At 35.7% G+C, this 13,641-nt stretch overlaps 1 protein-coding gene across 1 annotated transcript in view; it reads left to right on the top strand.

Moving 5' to 3' along the window:
• The window catches only part of CENPK (centromere protein K), a 31,107-nt gene extending 26,537 nt beyond the window's left edge, over positions 1-4,570 (top strand). The window contains exons 9-10 of the mRNA XM_045566296.1: positions 954-1,007; positions 3,711-4,570. Coding sequence (XP_045422252.1) covers positions 954-1,007; positions 3,711-3,869 — 213 coding nt within the window. The 3' untranslated portion in view covers positions 3,870-4,570. The remainder of the gene's footprint in view (positions 1-953; positions 1,008-3,710) is intronic.
• The last annotated feature ends 9,071 nt before the right edge of the window (positions 4,571-13,641 follow it).

Raw genomic sequence — 13,641 nt, 5'->3', positions numbered from 1 at the left:
AGAAGACTTGGGCTTTCTGGCTTCCCAGATCAGACGAGATCGGGCGCGTTCAGGGTGCTATGGCCACAGAGGACTTGGTCTTTCTAACAGCTGTCTTCAAATTGGAGAATTTTTGGATGGAAGTAGAATAAGATTTATTTTCTGTCAATCCAAGGAAAAAAGAAGTAGTAAATTGAGTTAACAAGAGGAACTGTCAAGAGCTGTAGAAAGATGACTAAGTCTTGGAAGCTGTTTTCCTGTCCTGAACCTGTGTAAATATAGCCAGGAATGTCATTTGGGGAACTTTATTGCGTGGCGGGGTGGGGGTGGGGGTGCGATCTGCCAAACATTAGACTTTTTAAAAAAAATTTTTTGAGACAAGGTCTTGCTCTATTACCCAGGCTAAAATATAGTAGCATCATGAGAGGTCACTGCAACCTCAAAGTCCTGGGCTCAAGTGATCCTCCTGCCTCAGCCTCCCAAGTAGGAGGGACTATAGGCGTGTGCTACCACGCTGGGCTAAGTTTTCTATTTTTTGTAGTTATATTGCTCAGGCTGGTCTTGAACTCCTGGCCTCAAGCAATCCTCCTTCCATGACCTCCCCAAATGCAAGGATTATAGTCATGAGCCACTGTACCTGGCCCAGACTTTCTTTTATATGAATATATGTAATGTGTATAATGTATCCATTATATGTTTATGGATAGTTTGAATTTTATCTTTCAGTAATTATTAAAGTTTTCACTATCTTAAGAATTGTTTCAACTGCATTTTTACAAATCTGAATTAAATACAATAGGTCGTTTCCTTTCTAAATTTTTTTTACATCACCTAATTATGAGTGTTTGATTTTAGTTACCTTGTGCCATTGCAATTAAGAAATATTAATTTTAAAAATCTTGTAACACAGTTGAGTATTCTACCATTGGCAGAATTGAAATGTTAATTGGTTGTTATTCACATTTCTCTCAAAGAAAAACATTCAAGCGCCAACTGCACAGCTGATAACACTTCATGAAATGTTAGAGGTAAGTGCTTTGTGTGGTTAGTTTTGTCTTGAAGCGATCTCTTAATTAATCATTTGTGAAGAATTATACTCAGGCTTAAAAAAGAAAAAAATACTGCTTTAATTTTTAAAGGATCCATCAATCTTTATGAAAATATATTTATAATAATTTATCAGTAGTACAAAATAAGTTTCTGTCTTCTCTACAGTACTGGGAAGACTATTGTGATCTTTTAATAAAAACATGAAATTAAAGTCTAACTCTTAATCATATCGCTAAGATTTATTATAGGTAAACACTGTAAAATAATTTTTATGATGTTATTTAGTATTTGCATAATGAAATTCTTTGCTATTACATTGATGGAATCTTTAATTGGCAGCTTTACTCTATATAAAATATGTAAATGAGCTTAAGGATTCTTTTCACAAAGTTGTAGAAATTTGTGTATAATTTTTCTTAGATGACATCATTCTCTTTTCTCGTGATGTAAGTGCTGAGTAATTCCAACTTTTTCTGTTTGACATTTACCCTGTTTTATAATTGATATGACAATCCATGGTGATTTGGGCAGACAGGAAAATAAAATAGTGTATGAAGAACAGGGTATTTACCAATTAATGTACTCTTTTAAAAACCACTGGTAAGGTTAGAAGAAAGAATGATTTCAGAAAACGTTTCATTGTAATTTAATGAACTAGATGTTAGAGTCTCTGTTTTTACCCAGCTATCTAGTTTTGGTGCCTCAGGATTTAATACAGAATATTATTGCTTAGAAAAGCAAAATACAAATATTTATTAATTTGTAATTAGAATCTTTTAACATATTTTTAACTATTTCAGTTTATACTGAAACTAAGAAGACTATTATTTCTCATGTATCACTTAACCTTTTTTCTTTTTAAATAAATATTATCACTCATGGCAAATAGTGAAAGGTATTACATATGTAATTTTTGACCACTGTACGTAGTACATACCATACAAAATTTAGAATCCTAAGTTTGTCTCCTAGGCTTTTATCATCAGTGATAAAAGTAACCGGTATTAAAACACAATTCAATGAAAAAAAATTTAATATAGATATTTATTTGTAGCATGTAACTATTTCAGACATCTACTAGAATTTTTGTTACTATAATTAAAATTAGAAATGCAAAATAAGAAAGATTTTAAACTGTATTAAAATAAGGATTTGCTCTAAAATAGAAATAATATTTAGTTCTTCATCATGACATCCAAAAAGAAATGAAACCAAAAGTTTTTCCTCAGGATGTGGGCCTTGAAATAGTTAATGATAGTTGAAAATTTTATTTCAGTAATTGAGATATTGATATTATTCAAAATATGATTCAGATTAGAGATTGATGGGTTAATTTTATTCATTTCTACAGCACTTTATATTTGCATAAATTATGGGTTTTCTTTAACATGTTCTTTGTAATAATAGCATCTTTCAATTAAAGTTTTGGCCTTGCAATTCAGAGATACAGAGTCTAATCATGATCTGCCACTAATTATGTGCCCCCGAGGAATCCCTTAACCCTTCTGAGTTCTAGTTTTGTAATTTGTGAAGGCACTGGGAGGTAGTTGAGGAGGCAAAATAATTGATCTACGTTTAGTGTTTTTCACTGTATTTTATAGAACACTAATATTCAAAGAATTGTAGGCTAGGCACAGTGGCTTATGACTATGATCCTAGTACTCTGGGAGGCTGAGGCCAGAGGATTGCATGAGACCAGGACTCCAAGACCAGCCTGAGCAAGAACGAGACTCCGTCTCTACTGAAAATAGACAAAATTACTTGGGCGTAGTTGTGCGCACCTATAGTCCCAGCTACTCAGTAGGCTGTGGCAGGAGGTTTGCTTGAGCCCAGGAGTTTGAGGTTGCTGTGAGCTAAGCTGACACCACAGCACTCTAGCCTGGGCAACAGAGTAACACTCTTATCTTAAAAACAAACAAACAAAAAAACAAGAATTAGAAATATTTGTTTCTTGAAAAAATTTTTCTAATGTCGATGGATTTGGGAAAGAAAGTTGACTCTCAGTTCGCATTAGCAACCTTTCCCAAGCTTATTTGACCACAGACCCCTCATTTTTAACAACTAAAAACATCTTTAGGGAGACCAATTCTATAGAATGTGCAGTCTGGTAAATGTTAGCCTATATAATTTAATACAGACACTCAAAAAACTTGTCAATTTATGATTATAACTCATTAACATCCTTCATGAAGAAATCAGTGATACTCTGGATGAAGTTAAAGGAAGTGATGATGATAAAATTTACTGTTTTGAAGATTTATCAGAAGAATAGGTGTTTTGTGGGGGAAATGGGACTGGTGATTTATTTTCCTTTCAAATATTAAGACACACTTCCTAACTTTCTTTTCAACTTTGTGTATTTTGTTGAATATTAATTTTTTAAGAGTCTTGTTTTTATCCTAAAGAAATTATTAACCCTAAAAGGAGTAGGAGAATTGTAAATTCTTTCTAACCAGTTTTTAGGAAATGTTAAGAGTAGAGATATGTTTTAAAGCTTTTTCCATTTAGTAATATCTGTAGTCTTTTAAAAAAGAAACAATTTAAATTAGTACATAAAAATTATGACAGTTGTTGAAGGAGAAAAGAGGTCAGCATTCTTTGGTGGAAAACTTTATTGTTTTATTGTAGCTGTATTGATTTTTTCCCAAGTAAAGTATATTTTGAATGATATTTTCTCCTAGATTCTTATAAATAGATTATTTGATGTTCCACATGATCCATATGTCAAAATTAGTGATTCCTTTTGGCCACCTTACATTGAGCTGCTGCTGCGTAATGGAATTGCCTTGAGACATCCAGAAGATCCAACTCAAATAAGATTAGAAGCTTTCCATCAGTAAAATTATGATCTCTTTTTCACATAGCAAAGGATCTTGTCATTCAAGGATAATGGAAACACAGCACTATTTGGATAAAGAACATCATTTGCAAATTAAAGCACATAGTCCATCTTCCTTTTATCCTTAAATGATACACATTGCCATCTGTTATTCATGTTTAGATAGTCATTTCTTAGTCAGTGCTTTGGTGTTTTAAATTATATGGACAAGAATGTGAGTGAATAATATTCTAGACTAAGACATTTAATGTACCTTACCTTATGCAATAATGTTTGGAAAATTTTTTGTTAATTTATGATATTGCTAATGTAATATATTTCTTTCTAAATTTATAACAGTATCTTTTATGCATTTTGAGTTCTATTTGGTACTTTATATTTTAAGAATTATAGTGGAAAGGTCATTTAATTTGAAGATAGTTTTCAAATTGAAGTAATATCTCATGGAGAAGGCATAATTTTAAAATGTTTAGCAATTTGTTTCATATGTACTGCCTTATTTCTAGATTTGTGAAAAATTGGGATAAAAACTAATGGGAAAAGCTAGCATGAAAATTATATTTTAATTTGTATTATATACCAAGTGACATTCTATATTAATCCATTCTTGAATCTGTTAATTATTAGCAACAAAATTGTGTTCACGACATTTTGTTAATGCTTTGAATTTTCTGTAAATAAAATTCCCTCTAAAAGTCTCTAGCTATTGGTGATATGGCATATTTTTATAAATAGAAAAGACTTTTTCACAGGCAGAGAAATTAAGATATAGTACTCATTCAGGATTACATCCAAGCTAAACTAGAGAATTCTAAACCCATTTAGTATAATATCATTCATTTTCTAAGAGAAATTTGTGTGTACTTTTTTACTCGAAAATGCTTTCTACTGTATATCATCCAAGTTTCTGCTTACCTTAGTTACTTCATCTTTTTAAAAGTGAACATATAATATTCCAAGTATACCATATTCCTCTGTAGAAAATACAAATACTGTTATATTTTAGAGAATATAACTTCTTTTAGGAAAAGATAACATGTAAAGTACCTTCCTATAATACTCTAATTGGGTATTGAAGGAATGAGTGATTCTTTTTATTCCCTGAAGTTACTGAACAGGGGAGAAGTGTCAGTGTAGGCCTGACAGTAATTCTTTGTAGCAGGTACAATTGTTGTCTTTGAAGTCCTCTGTGTTGCAAATTATAGATAAAGGCAAATGAAGAATTTGATCAATTATCTGGCAATTCTTTGTTTCATGTTTCATTAATAATCATTACATTCCACTTTAATTCATTAGTCAGCCTTCTTACATAGCAAGATTACTTGCTCAATTTTGATCTGAGTTATAAACAAAGTATAGTAGAATTAGTCTTGATATATAATCCATCTAAACTTATAGCCCTTAAAGCTTTTTGTGGTTTTGAGTGTGTTGGAGAAAATGTTTCAAGTGCTCAGAACCTGTATGTATTTTCACTTCTTGATGATTTTGGAAATCACTGAAATCTATCAAGACTTAGAATTTTTACTGAACTAATGAATTAATGGATTCTAGACCAGCCCAGGCAAAATAACAAGACCCCATCTCTACAAACAAGAAAAAAATTTCCAGGCATGGTGATGCGCACCTGTAGTTCCAGCTACTTGGGAGGCTGGGGCAGAAGGATCACTTGAGCCCAGGAGTGAGGGGTTACAGTGAGCTGGTGACGCCACTGCACTCTAGCCTGGGCAACAGAGTGAGAACCCTGTCTCAAAAAAAAAAAAAAAAAAAAAAAAAAGCAAGAAAGTATAGCAAACAGGCAAAGTCTCTTGGGAACATAAAGATTAAAAAAAGTTAAAATGGACTATATTAAAATTATGAATTTCCATCTATAAAAAAGGAAGACATCTTTAAAAGAGAATAGACTACTTCATATTTCTTATAGCTAAAAAATTTGTGCATTATATGTTGTATACATGTTAGGAAAAATCTGGAAAGTGGAGAGAAGGCAGCAGACTAGTTAGGAATTTGGGACTCAAAGAATGACGCAGCAGTTTTTTTTTTCCCCTTTATGTATAACAGACTAGGTGTTTGAGAAGCATGTAACTCTGAAAACACCAGCTGAAAACAAAACTCTCCCAAAAGCTTGCTCTATCAAAAGGATGAGGAAAGAGGCAACGCAGCAAGACAGAAAAGTTTTTGACCATAGCTATGGTACCTCAACCATACACCACAGAAAAAAAAACAGAACACTACCCTACCACTACCTTGTCGTAAAAGGCCAAGAGGTAAACTTCAACTTCCACACTTGTCATCATGTAACATGGTGTCCTGCCCTTGGGGTGAGCAGAGAAGCCTGAGTTGGAAGGCAAGACTTTCTTCCCTGCCAACAATAAAAAGGCTCTATGGTGATTCTGAACCTACCTACCCAGTGGTAATGAGACAAACGTCCTGTTCATCAGAGGTGGGGCCATGATCCAGTGGTTAGGAGGCCTCCCCTTCTTGCCTGTAGCATTTTTGGAGGCTACCTGGGAATCAGTAACAAGGTGCTCCTTCCTGTCCAGAGCCAGAGTGATGTCAATGGACATCAGGCCTTTTGAAGAGCCTGAAATTTCACCACTGCCCAGATAACACAAGGCACGCTACACACTGATGTAAAGAAGGCTGAGTGGGGAACATGGACCTTCACCCCCGCCTGGTAGTAATTAGATTATGTCCTATTTTCCTTCGACCAGAACAGTGTCAGAAGAAGCCTGCTAAAACAGAAGATTTAAGTAAGATCCAGAGTGTTGTAATACCCAAAATTTCTAGGGTATAATACAAATCTCTTAACACACCAAGAACTAGGAAAATCTGAACTTGAATGAGAAAAGATAATCAACAAACACACCCAGATGACACCGAAGTCAGATTTATCTGATCAGGATTTTAAAATGGCATCATGAAAATACTTTAATGAGATATTACAAACATGCTTGAAACAAATGGAAAATAGAAAGTCTCAGCAAAGATATAAAAGATATAAAGAAGAACCAAATAGAAAATCTTAAACAATACCATAACCAGATTAAAGATTAAATGATGGCTCAATAGCAAAATGAAGAAGACAGAGGAAAGAAGCAGTGAATTTAAAGATAGAACAATAGATAGTACCTAATCTGATTACCAGAGAGAAAATATGATAAAATCAAATGAATAGGACCTCTTGGACTTTTGGGACCATATCAAAACATTTAGCATTTGTGTCATCAAAGTCTCAGAAAGAGAAGAAAAAGAGCGGGTCTAAAATAGTGGCTGAACACTTCCAAATTTGGTAAAAAGCTTTAACCTACAGATTCAATAAACTGAGTGGAGCCCTAGTTCAGGACAGGATAAACCTAAAGAAATTTACACCAAGACACATCATAAGTAAACTGAAAACTGAAGGCAAAGATTCTTAAAACCAGTGAAGGAGAGAGGACATCTTAACTATAGGACAAAAACAAGTTGAATGATATGAGAGTTTCATCAGAGACCCGGGAAGCCAGAAGGAAGTGGTCCACCATTTTTCAATTTCTCAAAGAACTGTCAGCCATATATCTGGCAAAATTACCCTTTAAGTATGAAGGGGAAGTAAACACATTCTGGATAAAGGAAAACTTAAGAAAATTTGTTGCCAGAAGACCTACTCTAAAAGCCTGACTAAAGAAAGTTCCTGAAACATAAAGGAAATCATAAAGGGGAATCTTGGAACATCAGCAAGGAAGGAAAGAAAACAAATGGGCAAAAACGACCAAGTACAATAGACATTCCTTCTTGAATTTTCTAAGTTATGTGTGGATGGTTTAAGCAAAAAGTATAACAGTGTATTATGTGGTTTTCAATGATGTAGAGGAAATATTTAAGGCAATTATAAATGGGGAAGGGTAAAGAGATTCAAACGGAGGTAAGGATTCAATTTGAAGTGAAACCTTACCTCCATTTGAATCTCTACCCTTTGTCAAACTGATAATATGTTGACACCAGTAGACCATGATAAGTTATGTGTTATGTAAATGTAATAAATAACCATATATGTATATATATATAAATGGATAGATATACCCCAAAACTTTACATACAATAAACTAAATTGGAATTCTAAAAAAATGCTCAATCAACCCACAGCAAAGCAGGAAACATGCACACACACAATATAAAACAAAGGAAACAAACATAAAAGAAAAAATAACATATTGAAACCCTAAATAATCAATATTTACATTAAATGTAAATGGTCTAGATATCAATTAAAAGACAGAAATGACAAAGTAGATTAAAAAATATGACCCAATTATATTCATTGGCTTTATGTGGAGTGAAAAAAAATATAATCTTAAAGATCACATACTATGTGATTCTATTTATATAATATTGAAGAGATGACAAAATTATAGAAATGGAAAATAGATTAGTGGTTGACAGAGTTTAAAGACAGTGCAGTGGAGAAGAGTGACGGACTAAAAAGAAGTATTGTGAGGGAGATCTTTGTGGTGATGGATTGCCCTTTGTCTTGATTGCTGTGGTCATTGCATGGATACATACATGTGATAAGATGGCATGGAAGTATATACATACATTGCACAAATGGCAGTTTCCTTGTTTTTATATTGAAGTATAGTTACATAAGATGTACCTATTGGGGGAACAGGGTGAAGGGTACATGTGACTTCTCTCCACTACCTTTGCAATTTATAATTATTAAAGGTAATTATCCTGAATAACTATTTAAAGATTAAAAATCTTTTGAAAGAGAATTTAAAACATTTGATAAAAACCAGACTATCAAAAATAGGCACATTTCAAAAAGAAGGGAATAGAAGAACTTCCAGAAATAAAAAAACTTAATCCTAAAATTAAAAAGACAGTGTGACTTGTGGGAAGATGGCAGACTAGAAACAGACCGTGTGTGCTACTCTCAAGGAGAGGATTGAAAGTTGCAGCCAGATGCCTATCTACAGATGTCTCTTCTTGTAAAGAACACTGTAAAACTCTGGAGGTGTGACAGGGGACATTCAGAGTGAAGGAGAAGGTGACAGGACGATTCATTTGGTGAGATCAAAGAGATTTGTAGGGAGGCATACACAGGTGAGGATAGATCCCTGGGGCTCTATGCTCACTCCACAGGCACTGCGGCCCTAGCTGTGAGGGGGCTGTCTTCACCACTGCAGACCTCTGGACTGATTGGGGAGCTGCTTAGAGTCTGCGCAGAGACGTTGCATTGGAGAGCAGGCATAGCAGCTCTCAGGTGCAGGGCACCAGGTCTGCACAGGACTCGGTTTTGCATCAGCAGCCTTCACATTGATCCCACCATGCCAGGGTGGGATAGGGCACAGCAGACCTCCCCCATGGTGTGTTACTGGGAGCCAAGTGCCCCTCCCCTCATTGCAGGATTGGAGCATAGGTGGCACCTCAGGTGCCACAGGCATGACCTGGGGAGCCTTGTGAGACTGCCTCAGTGGGACCTCTGTGGGGAGAAAACCCTGATCATCTGTTGGCACAACCAGCCTCCATGGTCCCTGGGCCACTGGAACTGACCCCTGCCCATGCAGCTCAGCATCCACAGTCTCCATGCCACTGGGACAGGTCCTTGCCTGTGTGGCTCTGCCTCTGCAGTCCCTAGTTCCAGCTCTGAAGCTTTGACTGGCCTGAAACTCCACCCAGGTGGCTCCAGAGCTTCCACTGGGCCCATGAACTGACCCCCAAGTCTCCACCACTGCTGGTGGGCCTGTGGAAGAACCCCGAGTTCCAACACTCCAGTAGGGACTCCCCCAAGATTTGAGCTGCCCTTACACCTGGACCTGGTTCAAGCAAACACCCACAGCCCAGACACCCATGAGTAATGCCTAGATAACCTTGTCCAGCTGCCATTGTCACCTCTGTGGGGAGACCCTGGGTGGAACAATCCTGCACAGTGCCAGCCTCCATGGAGAGGATCTCACCCAGCCCTCAACTCAAACTTCCAACAACCATCTGGGGAACAAGCCACCACCCCATATAAAGTTCATTCAGCACTGGATTGAACTGTGACAATCACAGGGAACAGGACAAAACAGAACAGCTGCACTGCAGGTCCTCAGTGAGCCATGTGGGGACCTCCCCTTCTTCCCACTAAGTAGGAGAATTCCCAGCAAAGGAGAACAGTTGCCCTGAAAACCTATTAGTCCTGAGATGAGAGAAAGAGGATTCAGATGAGAAGAAAACAGCAATAGAACCCTGGCAACATGAAAAAACAAAATGCTTCAACACCCTTAAGGGATCACAATGGAGCTACAGTAGTGGACTTCAACCAAAAGGAAATTGCCAAAATGACAAATAGAATTTAGAATATGGATGGCAAATAAGTTGAGTAGAATTGATGAGAAAGTTGATAACCAACAAAAAGAAGCCAAAAAAAATTTCAGGATAGTAATGAAAAAGATGAAAAACTCATTAAAGAGCTAGACAGCATAAGAAAGGATATAATAAAACGTAAAGAAATGAAAGAGTAATTTAGGAAATTTCAAAACACAGCAGAAAGCTTCAACAACAGACTAAACCAAGCAGAAAGAAGAATCTCAGTGCTTGAAGACAAGGCTCTCAAACTAACCCATTCATTCAAAGATGCATTAAAGAGAATAAAGAAGACTGAACAATCTCTTAGAGAAATATGAGACTAGGCAAAGCAAACTAATATGAATTATAGGTACTCCTGACAGGAGCAAAAAGCATGGACAGTCTATTCAAGGGAATTATTGAGGAAAATTTCCCTGATATCGCCAGAGATTCTGACATCTAGATACAAGATGGTCATTGAACACCAGGGAGTTTCATAGCAAATAGGCCATCTCCAAGACACATAGTAATCAACCTGGCCAAAGTCAAAAATGAAGGAGAAAATTCTATAAACAGCAAAATGAAAGCAACAACTAACCTAGAAAGGAAATCCCATGAGGATGACTGCAGATTTCTCAGCAGAGACCTTCCAATCCAGAAGGGATTGGTACCCGATCTTTAGTCTTCCTAAACAGAACAACTGCTGGCCTAGAATTTTGTATCCTGCAAAGCTAAGTTTCTTAATTGATGGAGAAAAAAGATTTTTCCAGACAAGCAATCAAAGAGGGAATTTGTCATGACCAGACTTGCCCTGCAGGAGATACTCAGAACTGCATTATACGTGGATCAGTACAATAGATACACACCAGTGTAAAATCACCTAAAAGCTAAAGCTCACAACTCATATAAAATGATAGCACAAGAGGGAAAACAAAACAATAAGGTCCTATCCAAAATGATGAACAGAACATCAACCCACATAGCAATACAATCACTCAACTTTAATGGTCTGAATGCTCCACTCAAAAGCTATGAGTTGGCTGAATGGATGAAAAAACACAACCCATGTATCTGTTGTTTCCAGGAAACATCTAAACTACAATGACTGAAACAGACTCAAGGTGAAGGGGTGGAGAAAAATATTCCATGCAAACAGAAACCAAAAGAGAATAGGTGTAGTCATTCTCATAACAGATAAAATTGACTTTAAGTCAACAATGGTAAAGAAAGACAAAGCTGTTCATATAATGGTAAAGGGAGCAATTCAACATGAATCCTAAATATATATGCACCTAACACAGGAGCTCCCAGATTCATAAAGCAAAGTCTATGAGATCTAAGCAAGAAGATAAATAGTACCATCATAATTGCTGGAGACTTCAACACCATAATGACAGAGCTGGACAGATCATCAAAGCAGAAAATAAAGAAAGAAACACTGGACTTAAATAAGACTCTAGAACAAATGGACCTAACAGACATTTACAGAACATTCTACCCCCCAAATTACTGAATATACATTCTTCTCATCAGCACATGGGACATTCTCTAAGATTGAACATATCTTAGGCCACAAAGCATATCTCAACAAATTAAAAAAAATCAAAATTATACCATGTATCTTCTCACACTAAAGTGGAATAAAACTAGAAATCAATTCCAAGAGAAACACTCATATCTACACAAAGTCATGGAAATTAAACAACCTTCTGTGGAGTGATTCTTGGGTCAATGATGAAATTAAGAAGGAAATCAAAAGATACCTTGAATTGAACAACAAAGGGGGCACAAGCTATCAAAACCTTCAGGATTCAGCAAAAGCAGTACTAAGGGGAAAATTCATAACCTTAAATGCCTATATCAAAGTGACAGGAAGATCACAGATTAACAACCTAATGTCACATCTCAAGGGACTAGAAAAGGAAGAGCAAACCAAACCCAAAGCCAGCAGAACAAAAGAAATAAGAGAGGTCCAAGCAGAACTAAATGAAATTAATCAGGAAAAAAAAAAAAGAAAAAACTACAAATGATCATTGAAGCAAAAAGTTGATTCTTTGAAAAGATAAACAAAATCCATAGTCGTCTTGCTAGATTGATCAGGAATAGAGAAGAAAAGGCCCAAATAAGCTCAATCAGAAATGAAAAAGAAGGTATTACAACTGATACCGTAGGAATACAAAATATCATCTGTGAATACTACACAAATAAACTAGAAAATGTAGAGAAAATAGACAAATTCCCGGAAATACACAACATCCAAGACTCAATCAGGAAGAAATAGAACTCCTGAACAGACCAATAACAAGTAGCAAGATTGAATCAGTAATAAAAAGACCTCCCAACAACAAACAGCCCTGGATCAGATGGATTCACAGCCAAATTCTACCAGACCTACAAGGAAAAGCTGATACCCATTCTACCAAAATTATTCCATAACACCAAGAAGGAGGGAATCCTCCCTAACTCATTCTATGAAGCCAGTATCACCTTGATACCAAAGCCAGAAAAGGACACAACAAAAAAAGAAAACTACAGACCAATATCCCTTATGAATATAGATGCAAAAATCCTCAACAAAATATTAGCAGAATCCAATAGAACATCAAAAAAATAATTCACTATGACCAAGTGGACTTCGTCCCAGGATGCAAGGGTGGTTCAACATACATAAATCAATAAATATGATTCACTACATAAACAGAAGCAAAAAAAAAATATGATCATCTCAATAGATGCAGAAAAACAATTTGACAAAATCCAGCACCACTTCATGACAAAAAAAACCTCAACAAACTAGACATAGAAAGAACACATCTTGTAATTATAAAAGCCATATATGACAGACCCATAGCCAACGTCACACTGAATGGGAAAAAGTTGAAAGCATTCCTCCTAAGAAGTGGTATAAGACAAGGGTGCCCACTGTCATCCCTTCTATTTAACATAGTACTGGAAGTTGTAGCCAGAGCAATCAGGCAAGAGAAAGAAATAATGGGTATCCAAATCTGGAAAGAGGATGTCAAACTATTGCTTTTCTCTGACAATTTGATCTTGTATCTAGAAGATCCCAAAGACTCCACCAAAAGACTCTTAGAATTGATAAATAAATTCAGCAAAGTCTCAGGTTAGAAAATCAATGTACACATATCAGTAGCATTTCTGTATACTAATAACAATCAAGCCGAGAGTCAAATCAAAGACTCAAAGCCATTCATAATAGCTACTAAGAAAACAAAATAGTTAGGAATATAGTTAACCAAGGAGGTGAAAGATCTCTGCAAGGAGAACTATGAAACACTGAGGAAAGAAATTGTTGATGACAAAAACAAATGGAAAAATATATGTGCTCATTAATTGGTAGAATCAACATCGTTAAAATGTCCATACTGCCCAAAATGATTTACAGATTCAATGTAATCCTCATCAAAATACCAATGTCGTATTTCACAGATCTAGAAAAAATA

Source organism: Lemur catta, chromosome 12 (genome assembly GCF_020740605.2).
Source record: "Lemur catta isolate mLemCat1 chromosome 12, mLemCat1.pri, whole genome shotgun sequence".
Classification (NCBI taxonomy): Eukaryota; Metazoa; Chordata; class Mammalia; order Primates; family Lemuridae; genus Lemur; species Lemur catta.
The sequence above is the reverse complement of the archived record's forward strand: the minus strand, read 5'-3'. Positions and strand labels throughout refer to the sequence as shown.